This window comes from Molossus molossus, unplaced genomic scaffold (assembly GCF_014108415.1).
Source record: "Molossus molossus isolate mMolMol1 unplaced genomic scaffold, mMolMol1.p scaffold_m16_p_17, whole genome shotgun sequence".
NCBI classification, from domain to species: Eukaryota; Metazoa; Chordata; class Mammalia; order Chiroptera; family Molossidae; genus Molossus; species Molossus molossus.
In genome coordinates this window covers 21073351-21098547 of record NW_023425352.1, presented here as the reverse complement: position 1 = coordinate 21098547, position 25197 = coordinate 21073351, and the positions used below count along the sequence as shown (strand labels likewise).

At 40.7% G+C, this 25197-nt stretch overlaps 2 protein-coding genes across 2 annotated transcripts; one reads left to right on the top strand and one right to left on the bottom strand.

The window, feature by feature from the left end:
* The first annotated feature begins 147 nt into the window (after positions 1 to 147).
* TAF5 (TATA-box binding protein associated factor 5) lies at positions 148 to 15199 on the top strand. Its single transcript, XM_036265501.1, has 11 exons — positions 148 to 737; positions 3007 to 3244; positions 6319 to 6634; positions 7340 to 7503; positions 7604 to 7739; positions 8610 to 8730; positions 9536 to 9665; positions 12198 to 12362; positions 13016 to 13193; positions 13383 to 13560; positions 14140 to 15199. Exons 1-11 carry the CDS (start codon positions 179 to 181, stop codon positions 14355 to 14357), a joined length of 2403 nt encoding a protein of 800 aa, XP_036121394.1. The 5' UTR covers positions 148 to 178; the 3' UTR covers positions 14358 to 15199.
* ATP5MD (ATP synthase membrane subunit DAPIT) lies at positions 15170 to 25197 on the bottom strand. The gene is made up of 4 exons (XM_036265502.1): positions 25071 to 25197; positions 20541 to 20636; positions 20360 to 20452; positions 15170 to 15287 (listed from the first exon to the last, which is right to left on the bottom strand). The coding sequence occupies exons 2-3, from the start codon at positions 20625 to 20627 to the stop codon at positions 20363 to 20365; spliced, it is 177 nt and encodes a 58-aa protein (XP_036121395.1). The 5' UTR covers positions 20628 to 20636; positions 25071 to 25197; the 3' UTR covers positions 15170 to 15287; positions 20360 to 20362.

Genomic DNA, 25197 nt, shown 5'->3' with positions numbered 1-25197 from the left:
CCTGCCTTTCCGTCACTCACTTTTGAAAGTTGCTCTCACCCGAATTCCTTTTCTCTTTCTTTCTCGCCCCTCCTACTGCCGTAAATTACCCCCAGAGGTGTCGTAAAATGCTTCTCCCCGCCCTTCATGTGGCGAAAACTCAATCACATTTGACGGCACAAGGTGGCTCAGCCGCAAGATGGCGGCGCTGGCGGAGGAGCAGACGGAGGTGGCGGTCAAGTTAGAGGCTGAGGGACCGCCGACGTTGCAACCTTCTCAAGCGGGGGACGGCGCTGGCGAGGGTGGCGGCGGCACTACCAACAACGGCCCCAATGGCGGCGGCGGGAACGCGGCGGCGGCGGCGTCAGCCGGCGGGGATGGTGGGACCCCCAAACCTTCGGTGGCTGTCTCTGCCGTTGCCCCGGCGGGGGCGGCCCCGGTGCCCGCCGCTGCTCCGGAGGCCGGCGCTCCCCACGACCGACAGACTCTGCTGGCGGTGCTGCAGTTTCTACGGCAGAGCAACCTTCGCGAGGCCGAAGAGGCACTGCGCCGTGAGGCCCGGCTGCTGGAGGAGGCAGTGGCGGGCTCCGGAGCCCCGGGAGAGGCGGACGGCGCCAGCGCTGAGGCGGCTAGCGCGCTTCTCAGCCGGGTCACAGCCTCGGCTCCCGGCTCTACGGCCCCGGACCTTCCGGGCACCGGCGCTTCGGGCGCTGCCGCCGTCTCGGGCTCAGCCACAGGTCCTGCGGCTCCGGGGAAAGGTGAGCCGCCCGGTCCTGGGGAGGCAGCGCCGGCACGAAGGGGAGCTAGCTGAGAATGCCGAGGCTGGCGGGCCTGCACCTCTGCGGGCTTGTTTTGAATTTCCTGGGCCCGCCTCTAGGGCCACATGCCCGCCCCTTTCTCTAGTGCGCCGGCTGCGCAGTCAAACCCTCTTGGTAGAGCTGTCAGTTCCTCCGAGGGGCTGAGGAGAGCTGCTGAGCAGAGGGATGTATGGGGAAGGTGGGCGCGGGGAGCTGGGGACCTTCAGGGTTTTGGTCTTTTTCCTCTTATATGGGCTCTTGAGCCTTGGGTAGGTCTGCCCGAAACACTGACAATATTTGTGCAGTTCTGTACTGGCATACGTTAAGTACCATAAATACTTTAGGTTCTATATCCTAATTTTCACATTTCCACGGTGAGCTACACATTATCTCTACTTTAGAGGTGAGTAAGCAGACTGAGAAAAGCCAAGGGATTTGCTTTGGACTACACAGCCAGGGAGTGATGGAACATAGTGTAGGCAGTCTTTCTCAAAATATAACTTAATTACGAGTGTTATCTTTTGGGGGATGCAAATCCCTGGGCATCATTTTAGACTTAGTGAATCAGGTTCTTTAGAAGTGGATCTGGGAATCTACATTTTTGAATAAATGCTTCCAAAGGGTATTGCTGTATGGCAGAGTTTTAAGAATCATTCGTTTAGGAATAGGCATTGGACAAACCTGGGTTCAGATTGTGCCTCTGTTGCTTTACAAGTGTGATGCTGATTAAGTTATTCTTCCCAAGGTTGAGTCTTTTTCCTGTATCAAGTGGGTTATTGTGAGGCTCAGCTAGAATGTATATAAAATGACTGGCATTGAAAAGTTTATGCCTAAGTATCCATTCCTGACACCTGAGGGCCCCCCTCCTTTTCCCAGCAACTGCTTTCACAAAGTTCATGCAGTAAACCTCATATGCAATATAAAGCCTCAAAGATGATCCTATTTCCAATAATAAATGTTTGTTGAATTAAACGATCCAGTGCAGAGCTTCCAGCCAAATTAATCTGTATTTGTGAGACTTAATCTTCCCAGCTCTGCACAGCATTGTAATTCAGAAATAGAAATGTGCAAAAATGTGATTGAGAGGAATTTTTTTTTGAATACTGAATTTTGTGAATGAACTATAAGATACATGAATTCTGTTGTTGGTCATTTTGTTACAATCTCTCATCTTTTCAGAAACTTGATCTGTATTTTAGATCATAACTCAGAAACCAGTAAGGAGGAAGAGAAAAGTCCATCAGAGTAACCAAAAGAATTTATATCATTTGTGCAGTAAACAGCATTCACAGTACTATAATTGCAACTTAAAAATTTCCAACAATAAAACTCTGATTCAATTGACATGTGTCATTGCTTGGTATTGCTATATTACAAATAAATACTCATGTTTTCTGCCTTGAAATGGTGGTTCTGGAAATTGTTTTAAGTATTTCTTTTGGAAATATAAATAAGGCATGTCCTTCCCACCCATAAAATGCTTACAGGAGTTAGAGATGTACACATATGAAGCTAACACAGGACAGGATGTTACAGGAAAGTTACAAAGTACTTCAGCTCAGAGAAGGGGGAATGTTATTACAGGGCATGAATTGGTGGTGGTGGGTGCCATTTGCACTGAGCTTTTAGAGAAGATTAATATAGTTGTTTGATTTGCACATACGATGTTTTATAAAATTTGTCTTTAAAATAAGGTAGCTCTAGGAAAAATACTGAATCCTTTATTATTGGTTTGAAAATTTGGTTTGGTGCGCTGTCCCTCCCAGGAGCATGCCTGCCTTTCCCCTTCTCTCTCTTCTTCCCCAACAGCTGTACATCTACTAAATTCTAAGGGTTCTCAGCTGCAGCTTGTCTAGGGCTAACCCCCTGAACCTGTTTCCAAGGCCTCCTTTTCTCTGACTTTTCAGTGAGCCAAAGCAGGCCACTTCTCCTGTTGCTGCTTCTGTCCTAAGCCCTTCCTCGTCTCACTGTCACAGGCTTTAATAAACATACTCTCAAACTAAAAAAAAAAAATTGTTTTTGTTTTAAGATGTGGACAAGCTGAAGGAGTTTTGGATGGGTGACTGAAACAAAGTAAAAACCCCATTAAAAGATTATGTGATTGTCTTGGGGAAGAGAGTCGAGAGGAGAGAGATAAATATCAATCGCCTTTGGATCTTAGTCAACAGCTTTAGTCATTTGGTGCATATTAGGTTATTTTCTTGAAAGCTGTTTTTCGTTTTTTAAACAGTTGGAAGTGTAGCTGTGGAAGACCAGCCAGATGTCAGTGCCGTGCTGTCAGCTTACAACCAACAAGGAGACCCCACAATGTATGAAGAATACTATAGTGGACTGAAACACTTCATTGAATGTTCCTTGGACTGCCATCGGGCAGAGTTATCCCAACTCTTTTATCCTCTGTTTGTACATATGTACTTGGAACTAGTCTACAATCAACATGAGAATGAAGCAAAATCATTCTTTGAAAAGTATGTGAATTTTTATATATATATTATATATATAGCATATACATATATATATAATGTATATACTCATCTGTGACCACAAAAATGTAAGATTTTAACTCAAAAAATACTTTATGAAGGAGAGGTACCTGGTGCTATGAAAACCTAAAATGGGGGAGGGAGGTTTGATCAAGTTGGAGAAGTCATAGAAGGCTCCCAGAGGAAGTGATGCTTGAGGTAAGATCTGAGGAAGAAAGAAAAATGGATATTTGGGGACAGTGAGGCATCTCTGCCACAGACGTCATTGAAGGACCATGTCAGACATATTAGATTTGCATTTTGAAAGGAACTTCATGCAGTGGGGAAATAGGTGGTGGGGGACAGAGTGATCATAGATTGAGCACTTTGGGGGGTTATTGTAGTGGTTCTCAACTGGGGGTGATATTCTCTCTTGAAAATGTGTGGAGGTGTTTTTGGTTGTCATTATGACTGAGGGGAGGAGCAGGATACCAAATATTCTAATATGTGCAGGTAGTCCCTCTTAGCAGAGAATTGTTCTGTCCCAAGTGCCAGTAGCACCCTTGTTGAGAAACACTACTAGGGCCCTGGCTGGTTTGGCTCAGCAGTTGGAGCATCGGCCTGTGGACCAGAGGGTCCCGGGTTTGGTTTCCGCTAGGGGCACGTACCAAAAAAAAAAAAAGAAAAAGAAACATTGGACTAGGGTGTGGTAGTGTTGGTGAAAGGGAGTGGACATATTGGTGAGGTACTTGGTGATGGATTGGATATGGAGTTGAAGGAGATGAAGGTATTATTGATAACCCCTAGGTTTCTGGCCCCCCAGGCTGGTTAAGGGTGCCCTTCACTGAGATAGAAAACCCTGGAAGAGGACTTGGTTTGTCAGGTTGTGGAAAAATAAGTTCAGATTTGAATATGCCTTTGACTTTCTTTTTTTTTTTTTTCCAATATTTTGTTCAGATAGAGTGGGAGGGAGAGAGAGAGAGAAACATCGACGTGAAAGGGACACTTCGAGTGGTCGCCACCCACATGACCCAACCAGGGCCGGGGACAAACTGCAATCGAGGTACGTGCCCTTAGCGGGAATCGAAACCGGGTTTCTCCAGACAGCAGGCCGACGCTCTAACCACTGAGCAAAACCGGCCAGGGCTGCCTTTTGACTTTTTAAGAGATGTCAAGTTGATAGGTAGATGATACATAGGCTTTGGAGCTCAGGGGAGAGGTAGGGACTAGAGCCATAAATTGGAATTGTGTGTAATATTGATTGTTATCAATGAGATTGTCTGGGAGGGGTATGAAATAAATCAGTTGGAGGGCTAAGCCTGAGCCTTCAGGATCTCTGATATTTGGAGTAGAAGAAATATAAAAGTAGAAGAGACATAAAAGGAGAGACCAGAGAAGTAGGAAAAAAACCAGGAGGGTGTTGAGTTATAGAAGCCAAAGAAAAGGAAGTGTTTAAGGGAGGTGGTGATAAGAGAATCCGGTAGCCTGACTGAAATATAAAGGTTTTCATCCAGAAGAAAAAAAAAAATGAAGGAGGCAGTGCATAAAAGTTTAAATGAGAGCTCTTTAGTAAAAGCAATAGACTTAGAAGCCAGGACTTGTTAGATAACAGGTAATGATAACAGAGGAATAATAAAACTCAGGACTCTTGGCTTCTATGCCATTATATTCATTCATTTTTCCACAATGCTTAATAGAAGGCATATAGAGCAAACATTCTGTAGTTTAGTGTTTTTGAAGAAAAAAAAATTAAGGCTGATGGTGACAGAACTTCACACTAAATTCACTTTTCTTATAGTAGTATCATCAATAAACCTCTTCCTTTCTCATGGTATAGCCATCTCACATAGGAAGCTGGAATATCATAGGGGCCTTCCTGTCTCCTTGTATAACAGTCTCAGTCCTTCCCTGGATCCAATGCTCAGATGAAGTTTATGAGCAGTGACTGAGAAAAACACTAAGAGGCTGAGATTTCTAATTTCATTTAAATCTTAGAAACCCTTAGTTCATATCTTGACAGGTCATAATAGGGTAACACAGGTAACAGTTTAGGAATTTATTGGCTATGTGTCTATCAGAGCTAGGGCCATGATATCTTATGTTTAATTACTGTTTTCTAAATGTTTTTGCATTGCTTGCTACTCTTAGTGAATGCCCAATATATGTTCTTCAATTTTACTTTTTTAGGAAAATTAAGATTTGTATAAACAAAAATACATTTAAATTTACTAATTGTTACCAAGGCTGTAGGCTTTATTTAATTGCCTTAGGTAATGGTGAGTAAATGGAAGTGCTCATTCTTTTGTATCAATGTTTGTTCTTTAGTCATATTATTAAAGTACTGATGTTTAACAAATATGTTTGGCACTAAGAACATAAATCATTAAAAATTGTGGTTTGTTTTTTTTAAAAAAACATGTTTTCATTGATTTTTTTTTTAGAGAGAGAGATAGAAACATTGATGTAAGAGAGAAATATGGATCGACTGCCTCCTGCATGCCTCCTACTGGGGATTGAGCCCACAACCCGGGCTTGTGCCCTGACTGGGAATCAAACCGGAACCTCTCAGTCAAAGGCAAAAAAAATGTTTGTTTTGTTTCGAGAAAGCCATATATTGATTATTGTTGAGAGGTTGGGTGATACGTACATTGAATTTACTATACTAATTTCTACTTTTGCATATGTTTGACATATTTCATAAAAAATTTTTAAAAGTGGGTTTTGAAAGAACATAAAATTTAGTAAAGCAATGATTCTAACATTTTCAAATGTCTATCAATGGTGGCATTCAGAAGAGACTGTCTACCAATGGTGGACATTTTATCTTTCATTTGTTATTTATTTCAAATTCTCTTAAAATTTTTATGATACATTTCATTAGAAAGTTAAATTGGTCATTTTATAGGATGAATTCAGAAACTGAACTGTAATTTTGAAATAAGTCATTTCTGATCCTACAGCTTAGCCCAGGATTATTCAGACACGTTGAATATATTCTGGTATGTTTATAAATATATGGGGGAGAGGCAGATCCCTTAATGATTACATTGAAAAATGACTTTTTAAAATCACTGAAACAGGTTCCATGGAGATCAGGAATGTTATTACCAAGATGACCTACGAGTATTATCTAGTCTTACCAAAAAGGAACACATGAAAGGGAATGAGACCATGTTGGATTTTCGAACAAGTAAATTTGTTCTGCGTATTTCCCGTGACTCGTACCAACTCTTGAAGAGGCATCTTCAGGAGAAACAGAACAATCAGATATGGAACATAGTTCAGGAGCACCTCTACATTGACATCTTTGATGGGATGCCGCGTAGTAAGCAACAGATAGATGCGATGGTGGGAAGTTTGGCAGGAGAGGCTAAACGAGAGGCAAACAAGTCAAAGGTATGGGAATAATCCTAAGAACTATATAATGTAGATTATGAAATTTTGTAGCATTTCCACCTACACATTTTTCTTACAGCTAGTTTGGGAATAATTTTACACTGTATACTAAGTTTCATTAGAATTGGGGAATGGTTGCATTTAACAGAACCCTGACTATAGTGGATGAAACAAGTAAAGGTTTTTCTCTCACATAAAATGATATTACAGGGGTAGGCCCTCTTGGGCTGGCATGAGGGCTCCACAGTGCCATCAAGGACCCTGACTTCTAGTTTCTGCTCCACCATCTTTAGAATGTAACTCTCTTCTTTGTGCTCACAGATGGCTGTTGCAGCTCCAGCTTTGCAATTGCATTCCAGGAAGGCAGAGGGGGAGGACAAAAGGCATATCCCTGCTGAATTTCTCCCTTTTTATCAGGAAAACTTTTTTTTTTCCCTAAAACCCTGCCCTGTATATTTGTGTGTACACTAGTTGGCTAGAATGACATTATATGGCCATTCCTAGCTGCATGGGAGCCTGGGAACAGAAATTATTTAACTGATCATATTGCTGCTTCAACAAAATCAGGGTCCTGTTAGTAAGGAAGAAGGGGAGATAGGGTATAAGTTACTATGTTGTAATTGTGCTTCATCCTGTCAAGATAGAAAAGGATGTATTAATGAACAAAAGATTAATTTTTTAAATGTTGGCTCTTTTGACTTCCAGGTATTTTTTGGTTTATTAAAAGAGCCAGAAATTGAAGTGCCTTTGGATGATGAGGATGAAGAAGGAGAAAATGAAGAAGGAAAACCTAAAAAGAAGAAGCCTAAAAAAGATAGTATTGGATCCAAAAGCAAAAAACAAGATCCCAATGCTCCACCTCAAAACAGGTGAGGAAAAAAACCTAAGGAAAATGTGTAGAGGTATACGTTGATAGGTTTTACAGGGTTCTAGTTTCTTAATAGTTTCCAGTCTGTTTTTCTTTCACAGAATCCCCCTCCCTGAGTTGAAAGACTCAGATAAGTTGGATAAGATAATGAATATGAAAGAAACCACCAAACGTGTACGCCTTGGGCCAGACTGTTTACCCTCCATTTGTTTCTATACATTCCTCAATGCTTACCAGGTTGGTAAAATCATGTTCCTGGAAAATCATGTAAAAATGGTGATTTACTAATAAAAGAAATGTGTTATTTAAAATGGAGTTTTCTTAATTAAACTTTTTTTTTCTTATTTAAACTCTTGATATAAATATAGCTATAGCTTAAAGACAGCTATTAAGGAGAATTGGACACTGCTATAAATAGACAGAAGGCAATGTTTAAAAGAACTTTAGCAACTTGTAGATACCAGAATACTGGATGTGCCCCTGGTTTCACTGATCAGAATTTTGCTAGCCTTTGTGGCAGAGGAAACTGTAGTTCATCTCTATTGAACTTAGTTTAAGTACTTATATAAACTTAGTCTTTATAGATTCCTTATAGGTTGCTGAGAATATATTTAGTAAAGAGCAAAGATGAGTGCCCTGGCCGGTTTGGCTCAGCGGTTAGAGTGTCAGCCTGCGGTCCAGAGACCTGGGTTCGGTTCCCACTAAGGGCGCATACCTCAGTTTGTCCCCAGCCCTGGTTGGTCGTGCAGGTGGCAGCCACTCGATGTGTCCCTTTCACGTCGACGTTTCTCTCTCTCTCTCCCTCCCACTCTGTCTGAACAAAAATGGAAAAATGTCCTTGGGTGAGGATACAAAAAAAAAAAGCAAAGATGATTAACATTTGCTTCATGTCATGCACTCCAAATTTGGAGGGCAAAAAAGGGGTAAATGATGACATGTTCTAAAAGTAAGTGATTTCAAACAGTTGGGTCCATAGAAGAATGAAATCTCAAATAATCTTTTATATGAAAAAAATAGCTATCATTATTTATTTAAGATATGATTATAATTTTCTCCCCTAAAACAGTATTGTTTAGTATAAATCTTTTTTTTTTTTTTTCTTGGCAGGGCCTTACTGCAGTGGATGTCACTGATGATTCTAGTTTGATTGCTGGAGGTTTTGCAGATTCAACTGTCAGAGTGTGGTCTGTGACTCCCAAAAAGCTTCGTAGTGTCAAACAAGCAGCAGGTAACTGAGGTGACCTGTCAGGATGTAAACTCTTCGTTAGTTTACACCAATCATGATTCCCATGCAGTATATACCAGAGTGTGTGATCTTAGCTGACTTTCACTTGATTTTACTTTAACTCAAAATGCTAACATTCCCAATAGTGAAAAGTATATTAGAGTGGCAATCAGGAGACTGGGGTGCTAGACTACTTTAATTTCTCTGGGCCTCAGTTTTCTCCTCTGTAGAATCAAGGGATTAGGCTAGAAAATTAAGGTTAAAAATCTAACATTTTATTATTGATTGCTTATGAATTTTTAAAAACCTTTAGAGCAAATAGTGGGAGAATGCTTTCTGTTTTAGCCATAAAAAATGGCTAAAAAGCCCTGGCTAGTTTGGCTCAGCGGTAGGAGCGTCAGCCTGTGGACCAGAGAGTCCCGGATTCGGTTCCTGCTAGGGGCACGTACCAAAAAAAAAAAAGGCTGAAAAAAATAAGATCAGGATTTCATTTTAAAGAGTTTCTTGCTTGTTGTACTTACACATTTTCAGTAATTTAGTATTTCCATAGTTTTCACTTTTGTGGAACATTGTATACAGTATTGAGTTTCAGTCCTAGTTCCAACAGTGAATATAGCTGTGTACACTCTGGCAAATTACTAACTGTTCCGAACCTCAGTTTCTCTGCTATACATTGGGATAGTATAACCTAATTTAGTGGCATTGGCACAGTGGGCAATATGCAGGAGGAACTGTTCAGACGTTAGTTTTTCTGAATCATTGCTTTAAAATATTTTAATAAATGTACTTTTAAAAATCACCATTTTAGATCTTAGCCTCATAGACAAAGAATCAGATGATGTCTTGGAAAGAATCATGGATGAGAAAACAGCAAGTGAGTTAAAGATTTTGTATGGTCACAGTGGGCCTGTCTATGGAGCCAGCTTCAGTCCAGATAGGTAAGGTACAAACAATAACATTTAAGTACTGCTGTATTATATTGAAATTATATAAAAGTTAACTACTGGAAATATTATGCAAATATTAGGAAAATCTCTGTTAGAAAAATCTCATGGTTGCCTTCTTTATCTTTTAGAATATTGCCATTTACTAATCATCTTGGCACTATATGATAGCAACTTAGTATATACCCAAATTTACAGACTCAAGATACACATGGTTTGCTGGTTTTAAAAATTTTTAGTTCAGCCTGGCTGGTGTGGCTCAATGGTTGAGCATCGACGCATGCACCAGGAGATTGCTGGTTCTATTCCCTGTCAGGGTACATGCCCAGGTTGTGGGCTAAATCCCCAGTGTGGGGTGTAAGGGAGGTGGCCAATTGATGTTCTCTCTCATTGATGTTTCTATCTCTCTCTCTCCGTCTCCCTTACTCTCTCTCTAAAATCGATAAAGAAAAAAAATATTTTTAGTTTTGTATAACCTTTGATTTGAATTGCTTCTTTGGGTCCCTACTTTGGGTTTGTGGCTACTGCTGTCTTCCATCATCTCCAAATTTATAAGATTACTGAGATTAGCCTGGCTGGTGTGGCTCAGTGGATTAAGCGCTGTCCCATGGACTGAGAGGTCCTGGTTTGATTCCTGGTCCAGGGCACATATCTGGGTTGCAGGCTCAATCCCAAGTAGGGGGTGTGCAGGAGGCAACCAATTGATGTTTCTCTCTCTCTCCCTTCCTCTGAAAAAAAAAAAAAAAAAAAAGATTACCGAGATTAAAGACTTAATAGCTATTAATTGAAGATTTGTGTACAATCAAAAGAACTAAGAGGATACTGAAAAGGAAATTTGTAATCCATAAATAGGTATTTGTGTATTTTTCATGATCTCTAACATTATGTAGAAGTGGGGGAAGGAAGAGTATGTTGTATTCATACCATCTATATCTTGGATAGTAGCTTTTTAAAAATCCTCACCCAAGGATATTTTTCCACTGACTTTTTTTAGGGAGGGAGGGGGGGTGAGAAGAGGGGAGAGGGAAACAGAAACATTGATGTGAGAGACACATCGATTGGTTGCCTCCCACAGGACCTTGACTGGGGCCTGGGATCAAATCTGAAACCCAGGTACATGCCTTTGAGAATCAAACCCTTGACTCTGGTCCTCAGGCCGATGCTTTAACCACTGAGCCAAACTGGCCAGGATGAGATACTAGCTTTTAATCCATCAAGATCTTCATTTTTATGAGCCTTTGAGAATGATGAAGTTTTTGTTTGATGGGGTTTAGTCAGATGATATATTTTTACTTGAGGGAAACTTGATTTCAGTGAAAACCATGGTACTTTGAATAGTTCAGCTTTTGTATTTATTCCTAAAAAAGGTAATTATTCACATGTCTGTATGTTTTTTGTTTTTGCATGTATGTGTGTGGGGGTCAGAAAGATAAATTCCCTTTTAAATTCTTACAGGATAGGAAAATAGTGTCTTCAATTTAAAATAAAAAATTGAGTTTTAAGTGACATATTACATTTCTTAGAAGCCCTTTTAAATTGACCTTATTTGATTGTACTTTTTGTCATTAGCCCTTTGTGTTACTTTTTAAAAATAATTGTGAGCCCTGGCCAGTTTGGCCCAGTGGTTAGAGCATCGGCCCACAGACTGGGTTTGGTTCCCGCAAAGGGCATGTACCTTGGTTGCAGTTTGGCCCTGGTTGGGGTTGTGCAGGTGGCAGCCAGTTGATGTGTGTGTCCCTCTTTCTCTTCCTCCCTCTCTCCCTCCTGCTCTATCTGAAAATAAAAATGCAAAAATGTCTTTGGGGGAGTATTTAAAAAAAAAAATTGTGATTCCCCCTCCCCAATAGATTCTTTTTATTTTATTTCATTTTTCCTATTCTTTTTTTTTTTTTTTTAATCCTTACCTAGGACATTTTTGCATTTATCTTCAGATAAAGCTGGAGCGAGAGAGAGGAGGAAGAGGGAGAAACATTGATGTGAGAGAGACACATTGACTGGCTGCCACCCACATGACCCGAACTGGGGTGGGGACGAACCACAACTGAGGTAAGTGTCCTTAGAGGGAACTGAACATGGGACTGTGGTCCGCTGGCAAGTACTCTAACTGCTGAGCCAAACCAGCCAGGGCCTAATAGATTCTTTTTAAAAAAATAATTAAGCCTGGCCGTTGTGACTCAGTGGATTGTGCGTCGTCCCGTGGACTTGAGAGGTCCTGGTTCGATCCCCAAGTGGGGGATATGCGGGGGGCAGCCGATCGATGTTTCTATCTCTCTCTCCTTTCCTCTCTAAAAAAAATCAATAAAGACATTAAAAAAAAAAATTGAACCTCATTCCTTAGGTGCTTAGTAGAATGTCATAGCTAATATTAGTTTGGTTAGTACTTTTTACTCGTTATCTACTGTGAATTCCATGTATAAATTAAAAGTGAGATGTGGCATATCAGCTATATTTAATATAGTCAATGTACAGAACCTGGACAGGTAACTAAAAGCTATTCTGGGAATCAGATATATTCTCTTTTCTCAGGAACTACCTGCTTTCCTCTTCAGAGGATGGAACTGTTAGATTGTGGAGTCTTCAAACATTTACTTGCTTGGTTGGATATAAAGGACACAACTATCCAGTTTGGGACACACAGTTTTCTCCATATGGATATTATTTTGTGTCAGGGGGCCATGACCGAGTAGCTCGGTAAGTACGTTTGTGATCTTACAACTGGGTATATTCAAGGAACAGAATGGTTTCTTGTTGGGAATTACAAACACTAGCTAAACTGGTTTTCACTTCTATGATTCAGGATCAACTTTTGGAGAATGTCAGTATTTATAGTTATTTGAAAATGAATTTGGGAAGAATATTAGTATGTTTATATGAAAAGTTTTGAGTAATTTTTCTTTCTCAAGCTAGCTTAACACACTTTCCCTGCCTCCCCTCAGCTGCTTAATCTTTTTTTAGGTTTATTTTTTTAATGTGTTCTCTCTCTTTTTAAATCAGTTGTTGTAACCTTGTCCTTTACTACCACTGTAGCACCTGTTTCCCTGTCATCTCCTTAAAAGTTCAGGATGAGGTAGCTCAGGTTAGAAATGTGGTGGCCAACACTTTCCTATGGGTTAGACTAGGAGTTGGATGGATAGAAGGGGAATGGGGAGAGGACAGAACTCAAGAATTATAAAATTAAAAAATGTTTGTACCAGATCAACTTCTTTTTTTTCAGAATGTCATTTAGTCTCAGGTGAAGGGGACCCATTTAGAACTAACATTTCCCATGGATATTTATTTTGGATAGAACTGTTGCATCTCATAGTTAACTAATTATCTTTTGCTTTTAATAAATTTTTAATAAGGCTCTGGGCTACAGACCACTATCAGCCTTTAAGGATATTTGCTGGCCATCTTGCTGATGTGAATTGTACCAGATTCCATCCAAATTCTAATTATGTTGCTACGGGCTCTGCAGACAGAACTGTACGGCTCTGGGATGTCCTAAATGGAAACTGTGTAAGGATCTTCACTGGACACAAGGTATTTTTACACCTTCATGATTCCAGCACACAAGGTTGCTTTTGAGATAAAAATATTTAAAAAATGAACCAGTGACACATTCATTCTAAAGATACTATTCATTCCACTACACTTAAAAATTCTTTGTTTTGTTTTCTTAGATATTTTTAACCCTACTATAATGATTCTTTCCATTGACTTCTTTTCTAGGGACCAATTCATTCCTTGACATTTTCTCCCAATGGGAGATTCCTGGCTACAGGAGCAACAGATGGCAGAGTCCTCCTTTGGGATATTGGACATGGTTTGATGGTTGGAGAATTAAAAGGCCACACTGATACAGTCTGTTCACTTAGGTTTAGTAGAGATGGTGAAATTTTGGCATCAGGTAAATGACTAGAAATGGCTTTGTGGTAAAGGGTAAACTGTTAAAAGTTAACAATTATGGCCTGGGGTGGTTGGACTCTGCGGTTAGAGCGTCAGTCTGTGGACCAAAGAGTGGCAGGTTCGTTTCCTGGTCCAGGGCATGTACCTGAGCTGCAGGTTCCATCCCCAGCCCTGGTCGAGGTTGTGTGGGAGGCAGCCAATCAATGTGTCTCTCACATTGATGTTTCTCTCTCTCCCTCCCTTCTTCCACCTTCCCACTCTACTTGAAAATAAATGGAAGAAAGTATCCTCAGGTGTGAGAAAAAAGTTAACAATGAGTGTTGACAATTGCAAAATTAAGTCCTGCTATTTTAGGCTTTGCTTCTCCTTAGCCATGATTCCAGAGTTATCATTCTACATGTATATTGACCTCTCACGTTAAACTATTGCTTGAAATGTTATTTCTGAAGGAATAGAGTTGTTAATCAAGTTTAGATTTTTCACCAGAAATCTACAATAAATACATAAAGTACTTGGCAAACTGTGTCAGAGGCTAAATATGATAGATACTACTAAATGGTTTCCTTTGACTTTCCCTCAGGTTCAATGGATAATACAGTCCGGTTATGGGATGCTGTCAAAGCATTTGAAGATTTAGAGACTGATGACTTTACTACAGCCACAGGGCATATAAATTTACCTGAGAATTCACAGGAGTTACTGTTGGGAACATATATGACCAAATCAACACCAGTTGTGCATCTCCATTTTACTCGAAGAAACTTGGTTCTAGCTGCAGGAGCTTATAGTCCGCAATAAACCATTGGTACTAAAGACCTTTGGAAGCTACTGTTTGAAAAAGGGAGACTAAAAGCAAATACCTCAGTGATTAATATTTAAGCTGCAAAGAATGTTTTATCTATATGGATCTGGAAGTATGCTGCTTGGAAAATCTGAACAGAAGAGTTCCACGTTTCTACAGCAACCACATTTAACTAATTTCCGTTAGTTGAATAAGAGGTATTATGTTTGTGGAGGGGACATTTATGGTGCTTTGGAATGTGTGGAAACTATGCATTTTCTGTTCAAATGCTATTTTAATTTATTATGTTTAGAAAAAAAACTGATTTCAATAATTCGTCCTGCTTCAAGATTCAAATTGAGTAATATAATACCATCTTGAATTTTAGCTGAAGAATTCTATGAGCATGTTTCTGCTGTAAAAATGTAGTTACTGTATGGCACTCAAGTACTATGTTAAACGATCTACTAACATTTTTTGCTTGGCCTATGACTAGTGGAATGTATGTAACTGAGTAGGGTGAACTACGATTCCTTTCTAAGATTTAGATGAAGTACAACCAGCCACTGACATCTGAATTTACACCTGTTAGATTTTGAGTGCACCCAAACACTCTAAATCAGGTGAAGAAATTTAGCTTTTATGTTCTACTTCAGCTAAAATGGCTATACACACAACCTTACACACTTGAAGTCAGACAGACATTTCAGTTGCTTACCTCCAGTACTGAGCCTTGCTTTGGGAAACTATAATTCAGACCAAGTCACTGCCAGTTTTTTTGCCTTTGTTGCATTTTTGTACAGTTTTTATATTTTTGATATCTTGTAAATAAAGACAACCAGCTTTTCCAGGTTCATAATTTATTGTACAAATTGAGTATCACATGATGAGTTGACATTAGCGTCTCCAGGCATGGGAAGTTAACAGATGAGGAACAGTTTAGAATCCTATAAACAAAGCAAAAATAGTTCAGATAAAATCATGTTCAACTCTACTTTTAAGACATTCAGTAAATTACCATTATAGGACTATCCATGAACATCTGAAATTGAATGCAAATTCATCAAATTTTCAAAGGAGTCAGTACCCCCCCCCCCCAATTAAGGTATCTCAGTTTAATACAATTTAACCTAACACTCCTTTAACAAAAGAGCTACCAACAATTCATTATGATCTTAAATGTATCCTACTGGAAAAATCATGTATATAAAGTAACATTTTGAACAGTAGAAAACAGGTACGTAAACTAGTATGTATTATTTAATATCTGAGACACACTTTCTTCATTTGTGTAAAGGGCTACAACTACCTTCCCAAAGTTAGGAAGTACCTAATATGGAAAATCGAGCAAAACACTACATTTGCATTCTGGGATATTCAGTCCCCTATGGATTGGAAAAACTCTTAAGAGCAGAGGGAAATTTTTCTATCTGTGAAGAGCTACATTAGAGAAAGATCTGGATTTTGGGTTTTCTGCACATGATTTACTGCCAACACAAATATTTATTCACTCAGGAGTAAGTAAACGGGTGTTGGGGGCATTATAAGAAGAAAATGAAGTCTATGGGGGATTTAAGGAAAAGATAGAACTACCTATATAAAAACTTGAAACCAACCACATCAAAATTATAACTAAACTATAGAAAACCATCATTCAGAACTGCCTGAACCCTAGCTAAATGGAAGTCCTACAACTAGGGAGTTAAGCAGTTCCTCTTGTTTTGTTTGTTGTAATCCTCACCTGAAGATATTTTTTCCATTGATTTTTTTTTTTTTAATTTAAGAGAGTGGAAGGGAGGGAGGCAGGTATGGGGGGAAGAGAGAAACATCAATGTGAGAGACACATCAATTGGTTGCCTCCTGCATGCACCCTGAGGCTGGAGATCAAACCTGCAACCCAGGTATGTGCCCTGGACCAGGATCAAACCTGAGACACTTGGGTGCATGAGCCGATGTTCTAACATCTGAGCCACATGGGCCAGGGCGGCAGTTCTGCTTAAAGGGCCTGCACATGAATTTAGTCTGATTCACTCCCTCTGACCTCCATGCTGGGACGTAAGGGAGGAAGTAACTTGTCTGGCATCAGGGTGAGAGCTGGGGAGCAGCTACCTGCCAGACAAAAGTGCTGGCAGAAACCATTGTTTTTTTTTCTGAGCCCTCCTCTAACCAAGCAATATCTGAGTCTCCATCAACCTGGCTCACACTGTTTGCCTGCCCTGGTGATTCCCTGAGACCACACCCCACCCAAGCTCTTTTTAGGGGCTTTTCCCTACAAATGGCCTGTCTTGGTTCATGCTTCAGACTTTACTAAAATCTCTCAAACAAGCAAAATCTGGCCTCAGCGTGCCCTGTACCTCTTGCTAAGTGGCCATAGGCCTGGCACTAGCAGTAGCAGGCGTTGGTTTGTAGCTTAGCATCACATGGGCACTTCCAGGCCCAGCACAAGTAGCAGCCATCTGCAGTACACTTTGTAAGTCACACCAGGTGACCCCAAGAACACAGGTGGTGGCTGACCTTGGCCTGCCCCTCTCTGGAGACCCCAGAGCCAGCACACCCAGCTTCAGACCATGATGAAGCACCACCCAACCACTTTCACAAGTGATACACTCAAGAGGCAGACTTGGTAGGCTCCAGAGCCCCACTGAAGTTAAGTGCTGCTCTGTGGGGTGGGTCAAAGGTGGTTGATGGTCACAGCCAGTCTTATAGCCAATTGGGCTAGGGGTAAATCCCTCCCATGATGTGCCAACAGCAATCAAGGCTCAACTACAACAGGAGGATGTACACAGCCCACATGGGGGTGTACCTAGAGTGCTCAGCTTGGATAATCAGGGAGGCTGTGCCACTGGCCCCTACAAAATAAGGCCTGTCTACCAAGCCTGGGAGACATAGCAGCTCTTCCTAAGTCATAGAAACAAATACAGGGAAGCTGCCAAAATAAGGAGACAAAGAAATGTCCCAAATAAAGAACAGAACAAAACTCCTTCAAGAAAAAACTAAACAAAATGGGGACAGCCAATCTACTAGATGCAGAGTTCCAAACACTGGTCATAAGGATGCTCAAAGAACTCAGTGAGAACTTCCACATTATAAAAAAAGGACATGGAGCCCTGGTCGGTTTTCTCAGTGGTTAGGGCATCAGCTCACAGACCAATGAGTCATGGGTTTGATTTCAGTCAAGGGCATGTACCTTGGTTGTGGTTCGTCCCTGGCCCTGGTTGGGTTGTGTGGGAGGCAACCAGCTGATGTGGCTTTATCACAACAATGTTTCTGTCTTTCCCTCCCACTCTATCTAATGATAAATGGAAAAATACCCTTGGGTATATTAAAAAAAAAAAAAAAAAAAGGACATGGTGCCCTGGCTGGTGTGGCTCAGTTAGTTGAGTGTCATCCTGTGCACTTAAAGGCTGCCAATTTGATTCCTGGTCAGGGCACATGCCTGGGTTGCGGGTTCAATCCTTAGTTGGAGTGCAAGTGATCGATGGTTCTCTCTCTCCCTTCCTCTCTAAAAAAAAAAAAAAAAAGACTAAAAAAATAAATATAAAAAGGACATGGAAGCCATAGAAAAGAATCAGTCAGAAATGAAGGATACACTAACTGAAATGAATAATTTACAGGTTATCAACAGTAGAGGAGCCCTGGCCAGTATGGCTCAGCAGATGGAATGTCGGCCTGCAGACCAGAGTCCTGGGTTCAGTTACCGCTAGGGGCATGTACCAAAAAAACAACAACACAACAACAACAACAACAACAAAAAACAGTAGAGCAGATGAAGCCAAGAATCAAATCCGCGATTTAGAATATAAGGAAGCAAAAAACACTCAATCAGAACAGCAAAAAGAAAGTAGAATCCAAAGAATGAAGACAGTGTAAAGGGCCTCTGGGACAACTTCAAGTGTACCAACATTTGCATCATAGGGGTGTCAGAAGAAGGGAGCAAGAAATTTAACACCTATTTGAAAAAATAATGACAGAAAACTTCCTTAACCTGGTGAAGAAAATACACATACAAGTCCAGGAAGTGCAGAGTCCCAAACAAGATGAACCCAAAGAGGCCCACACCAAGACATACCAATACACACCATAATTAAAATGAAAAAGATTAAAGACAAAGAGAGAATCTTAAAAGCAGCAAGAGAAAAGCAGTTAGTTATGTACAAAGGAGCTCCCATAAGACTGTTAGCTGATTTCTCAAAAGAAACTTTGCAGGCCAGAAAAGCTAGGCAAGAAATATTCAAAGAGATGAAAAGCAAGGACCTACAACCAAGATCACTCTACCGAGCAAAGCTATCATTTAGAATATAAGGATATATAAAGAGCTTCCCAAACAAGAAAAAGCTAAAGGAGTTTAGCTCTACCAAACCAGCATTATATGAAACATTAAAGGGTCTTCTTTAAGGAAAAGAAGAAATTAAAAAATAAGATAAAAAATGTGAATAAAAACAAACAAATGTAAATAAAATGGAAATATACACATATTTATCAACGATGGAATCTAAAAAACAAAATAAAAAAGCAGAACACAGACTCATAGATACAGAGAACATTTTGATGGTTGCCAGATGGGAGGGGGGTGAAAAAGATGAAGGAATTAAGAAGTACCAGTAGGTTGTTACAGAATAGTCACGAGGATGTAAAGTACAGCACAGGGAATATAGTCAATAATATTCTAATAGCTATGTATGGTGTCAGACAGGTACAAAGTTTATCAGAATAATCACTTAGTAAGTTATATAATGTCTAACCCATGAGGTGTATACCTGAATATTATATGTCAACTTTAATTGAAAAATAAAAAGTGATTAAAGAAAAAACCTTGAGCCCTGGCTGGTTTGGCTCGGCTGTTAGAGTGTCAGCCCATGGACCAATGAGTCATGGGTTCGATTCCAGTCAAAGGCATGTACCTTGGTTGCAATTCGTCCTTGGCCCTGGTTGGACTCGTGTGGGAGGCAGCCACTCGATGTGTCCCTTTCACATTGATGTTTCTCTCTCTCTCTTCCTCCCACTCTATCTGAACTAAAATGGAAAAATGCCCTCAGGTGAGGATAAAAAAAACAAAAAAACGTAAAAACAAACAAACAAAAAACCTTGAGCCCTGGCCAGTCTGGCTCAGCAGTTAGAGCATCAGCCCACAGATTGAAGGGTTGCAGGTTCACTTTCCGATCAAGGGCAGGTACCTGGGTTACAGGTTCGGTCCCTGGCCCAGGTTGGGGTCATGCGGGAGGTAACCAATAAATGTGTCTCTCTCATACCCCCTCCCCCACCTTCCTCCCTTCCTCTCTACCTAAAAATCAATGGAAAAAATACCCTCAGGTGAGGAGTAACAAAAAAAAACCACAAAAAAACCTTGAAACTAACACACTAGCAAAAATCAAGATATATCTGCAACTCATTTAAAAGATTGGTTAATGATTATTACATAAAAAGCTTATATGAGAGAAATAAGGTCTCCACAAAGACAAAAGTCCCAGCTGTTAAATGTGAAAACCACATGAAAAGAATGTTAAGAAAAATACAAATGGCAAAAAAATGCAAAAAAAATGTACGACTTCATTATTCAACTTTGGCTGGGGCAAAAGAGACAACCTCTTACAAAGCTGGGTGCCCCACAACTCTTTGAGAAAGAACTTCAGCCTAAGAAACAACCACAGATGTAGACTTCACTTCATGCTCAAAATGATTATGATGTTACTTATATTAAAACAAAATCTAATAGGAGACACATTTCCTCTGTAAAATAAATCATATAACCACAAGCACTCTACTCATGTATTCAAATTATAGAGACCATACACAATCATGAGTCATAGTCTATAAAAACCAAATAAAATATACAAAAAAGAGCCAAACAAAAATGGTAACTAAAACTGACAGGGCAATGGGATATGGTAATATGTTTCTCTATTTTTTTCTTGTGTGTAATAAATGTTGCATAATGACAACGATTTACTTTTATAGCCAGGCAGAAAAACTGTAACATCAGAATGGCTAAATTATAAACTTTAAAATGTCAATTCCTTACCTTTTATGTTGCTTTCACAGCTGGGTTTTTTTTAGACCTTAACTTGAAGTATAAAACCAGCAAAGCAATGCTTCCATATGTGGCCAGTACACACTGAAAAAGAACAGAAAAAGTTAAAAAGGAGATGTCATACTTATAGAATTCTAAAATATATTTGCTTAAAGGCATCATTAATACTTACATTCATTCTACCTGTGAGAGTATAAGAGTTGAAATATTTTCTGATTCCAGTGAACTGGAATTGGGCATCAGTTTCTGCACCCGCCATGATTTCAATCTTGTAAAAAAGGAAAGAAGGCAACAGTAAATTGGTTTGGATGCAATTTGAAAAAGACTTTAAAAAAAAAAAAATTTTTAAACCTGAAAAGTCACTGCATATAAATCTTGTAAATTTTTATTTATGTTGCGCCCAACATAGCAGTAGCAAAGATGGTGAAAAAAGCCTCGTTGATAAGAGAAACTTTTGGAAGGAGGACTTTACCTTGGTTGCTTTTACTTAATACTCCAGAATATATGTCAAATCATTTAGCATAGGAAGAAAACAGTCTCTAAGTCCACTCTCTGACCCAATATTGCTTGATGTGTTCAATTCTGACTCTATCTTTATCATGGTACAATGAACATGGAATTAATCAGTTTTAAGATTAGTTGAAAGTTAGTCCTCATAAAACTTTTCTAAAATTCTCAGAGGGGTAACCACCAACCAAACAGCTCAACTTGCAACCATGCTTTTACAATTTTTCTTATAAATAATTTAAGACCTCCAAGGGAAAGCTGAGAAGGGATCATTTAATAAATGGAGTTGAGCCCTGGCCGGTTTGGCTCAGCGGTTAGAGCGTCCGTCTGCGGTCGGAGAGACCCGGGTTCGGTTCCCGCTAAGGGCACGTACTTCGGTTGCAGTTTGTTCCCGGCCCTGGTTGGTCGTGCGGGTGGCAGCCACTCGATGTGTCCCTTTCACATCGATGTTTCCCTCTCTCTCTCTTCCTCTCTCTCCCTCCCACTCTATCTGTACAAAAAATGGAAAAATGTCCTCAGGTGAGGATAAAAAAATAAAAAAATAATAAATGGAGTTGATAGTAGCTATTGTGGGGAGCTGGAATCCTTATTCCTCTGGACCGCAGGCCGACGCTCTAACCACTGAGCCAAACCAGCCAGGGCTGGAATCCTTATTCCTTACATCAAAGTAGATAAAAGATTTAAATGTAAATAGTGAACACCAAGCTCTGGCCAGGTGGCTCTACTGGTTGGAACATTGTCCCATACACCAAAAGGTTATGGGTTTGATTCCGGGTCAGGGCACACATACCCAGGTTTCAGGTTTGGTCCCAGTACGAGAGGCAACTGATCAATGTCTCTCTCTCTTCCCCTTTCTCTCTCTAAAATAAAAAAATATATCCTTGGGTGAGAATTAAGAAAAAAATAGTGAAAACAAAAAAATCCCGTTAGAAAACGTGGGCAAATATTTTAATCACCTTAGAGAAGGAAAATAAAAAAGAACAAAAGGGCAAAACATAAATAGAGTCCTAGCCAGTTTGGCTCAGCAGTTAGAGTACTGGCCCGCGGACCAGAGAGAGATCTGGGTTCGGTTCCCGCTAAGGGCACAGGTTACAGTTTGTCCCCGGCCCCGTTTGGGGTCGTGTGGGTGGCAACTACTTGATGTGTCTCTCTCACGTCGATGTTTCTCTCTCTCTTTCTCTCTCTTTTCCTCCCTCTCTCCCTCCTGCTCTATCTGAAGATACATGCAAAAGTGTCCTCGGGTAAGGATAAAACAAAACAAAACAAAACAAAACAAAACATAAAACATAAAAAGATAACCTCAGGATCAAAAAATGTAAAATGAGACCAATATTTAGCAGACTGGCAAATAAAAAATTATAATAAGCAGTAGTAAGATTGTTGGAAAATAAGCATTCCTTCTGTTGCCTCGCGTATAACTGACAACTTCGTAAAGTGCAATTTTGCAATATCTATCAAATAATAATTAGTATATCTTTTTACCTAGCTGGTTCATTTGTTCTCCAGGAATTTACCCTTATAGAAATATTACAAAGTGGAAATATGCTACATATTTCAAGGATGGTGACTGAAATACTGTTTATGAAAGCAAACTGGAAAAACTAAAAGTCCACCTATAGGAAACTGATAAAAGATGGTTTCCATTGGAGGATACAATGTATATTGACCGATATTTATGTATTGACATGGAAAGATATCCCCATGTAATGTTAAATTTGGGGGGGGAGGGGGGAAATCCACCCAGGCTGGTTTGGCTTGTCAGTTGGAGATTTGGCCTATGGACTAGTGAGTCGAGGATTCAATTCTGGTCAAGGGCACATACCTTAGTTGTGGTTTGTCCCAGGCCCTGGTCGGGGTCCTGTGGGAGGCAACCAGTTGATGTGTCCCTCTCATGTTGATGTTTCTCTCTCTCTCCCTCCTTCCCACTCTATCTGAAGATAGATTGAAAAATATCCTCGGGTGAGGATTAAAAAAAAAAAAAATCCTACTTCTGGACATTGTAGAGCACATCAATGTTTCTCAAAATCTGGTCCTTAGGCCAGCAGCACCAACTGGAAACTTGTTAGAAATGCAAATTATCAGGCCCAAGACCTCAAGCCTACTGACTCAGAAACTCTGGGGTCCAACAATTCATTTTAATACGCTCTCCAGGTGTTTCTGATAAACGTTCAAATTTGAAAAACAGCACAACAGAAAACAATGGAAAAATATGTAGCAAACTTTGCAGAAGAGTTATAGCTATAGTACCTATGTAGTTTACAAAGACATGTATTTCTCTTATAATAAAAATAGTAAAGGCACATTCAAAAGTCATCAAAACAATGCTTCAAAATTCGTATGTATGACCACCTATCTACCACGACCGACGCCACGCCGAGTCGATTGGCAACATAGACGAGCCGGTCGAGGTCCGGTCGAGATTGGTAGGCAGTGGCAGTGATACAGCTGGCTCTTGATGAAATGGAAGAGGGAGAGATCAATGAGGAAATCATTGCTATGGAAACTGGCACTCTCCTGTTTACCATGCAAAGGCCTTCAGAGGCATTCACGTGCACAGAATTGGCAATGAAAATTTTGGACAAATAACTTTAATTTTGGACTGTTTCAAGAATGTTCTTGGAGCAATGAAGGAAAATGTTCTTGGGCCACTCGATGGCCTTGGCCTGTCCTGCACAAGTAGCAGCATCTCCATTAAAAGGAACCTTTATGATGTAACTTTTATATTAACTGTTTCATTTTACTAAACTTATTAAAGGCATACTTTCCCCCCCAATTCACCTTCATGATACCTTTTTAATTCCTATAGCATCAAGCAGGTTTCCAGGAGAAACCCTTCAGAAAACAAGGGCTTAACTGTGTCAAATTATTAATTGATAACCCCCCACTACCTGTGCCTAACAAAAAATGTTCTGGTGTGCAACAGAAACAATTTAAAATGTTTTAAAGTTCTCTCTACACAATATGGGATAAAGTCTGATGTTTGTGATAGTCCACAGAGGACTAATTCTGACTTAAGAGCATGGTATAGGAACTGCGATTTAGTCTGTGTCTTAAAGGAAAACTCTTGAGAGGCTGGGTGGGAGCAGGGAAAATGGAATGTTGCTAGTGAGATAAACAATGGGAGCGAAGCCTGCAAACACTCTGCACTCTTCTGCAAAATGCTGGTTACTTTTGGGCAAGGATCAGAAACCTTTGTTAGAGTGCCCTTTGTGGAATAATTGAACTATAACTTGCCTTCCTTCCGAGTAATGCTTAAGTTTAGAAAGACATATAAAAGAAAGAGAAAAGTACCTAAGAATAATTGTATTCTTGGTTAAACAGCAGCCTGTGGGGGAAGGTCTAAGCAATAGAGTCTTCACTTTTGCAATTAACTGGCGAATAGCTATCAAGTAGAATTAATCCTTCCACACCCTGTAAAATGGGCATTTCAAAAAAGGCCCAAAGTGATTATCTGCATTGGCTACTTTCCGTTTCTCGATGCTACTGTGTTCCTGTCTGGATGGTCACCTACCTGGAACGGTGAGATTACGAAGTAAAGCAGGCAAAGATGGGCGAGAGCCGCTCAGGTACCAGAACCAGCCTACTGCACTTCGAGGAGTTTACATTTCTTTGTTCTGGCTACCTCCTAGGAAAGGCCTCCCCGTTGCCCGAACATACTGGAATCTAAACCTAACCCGCTCACCGCGGGCCTGAACAGGCAAGGGCCGGGCCACACTCCCTCTCGCTCTGACACAAAGGCTGCGGCGCCGCTGAAGGAGGTCTGGCTGGCAAGCCTCCTTAGCACAGCTCAACCGACACAAGCGGCTATGGGCATACGGAGGAAAAGACATTAATTCGGCCAGAGGTGGGGTGAGAAGCTCAGGTTCTCATCCAATATTACGTCACCGGGTGACCTTGGGGGACTCCTTTCGCTGCGGGCTTCATTTTTCTCAACTGAAAAGTGCAACCTAAGGGTCTTCGGGCTCCAGGAGAGCCTTTGGGAGCGTCTACTCGCCTCTCCCCAGGGCTGCCCAACCACGGTCCGACCCCTCGCACCGCCAGTCTCCAGACCTCAAATTCCTTTTCCCTCCCCCCTCCGCCCACGTCCCCCAAAGCGAAGACCTCGCGGCGTTCCCGGACAAGGAACGGTCGGATCCTAGGCTGGCGCCGCAAAACTAAGGCGCGAGGTCCGAACCCAGGCTCCTCGCTCACCCACCTTGCAAAAATCCCAACTCCGCAGGCTGTGTCCTTCAACGTACGAAGCTACCTCTCGGCCCGCCGGAAGAAGCCGCCTCCCCCGCACGCGTTCAACCGGCCTCAGCGATTCAGCCTTCGGCCTCGAT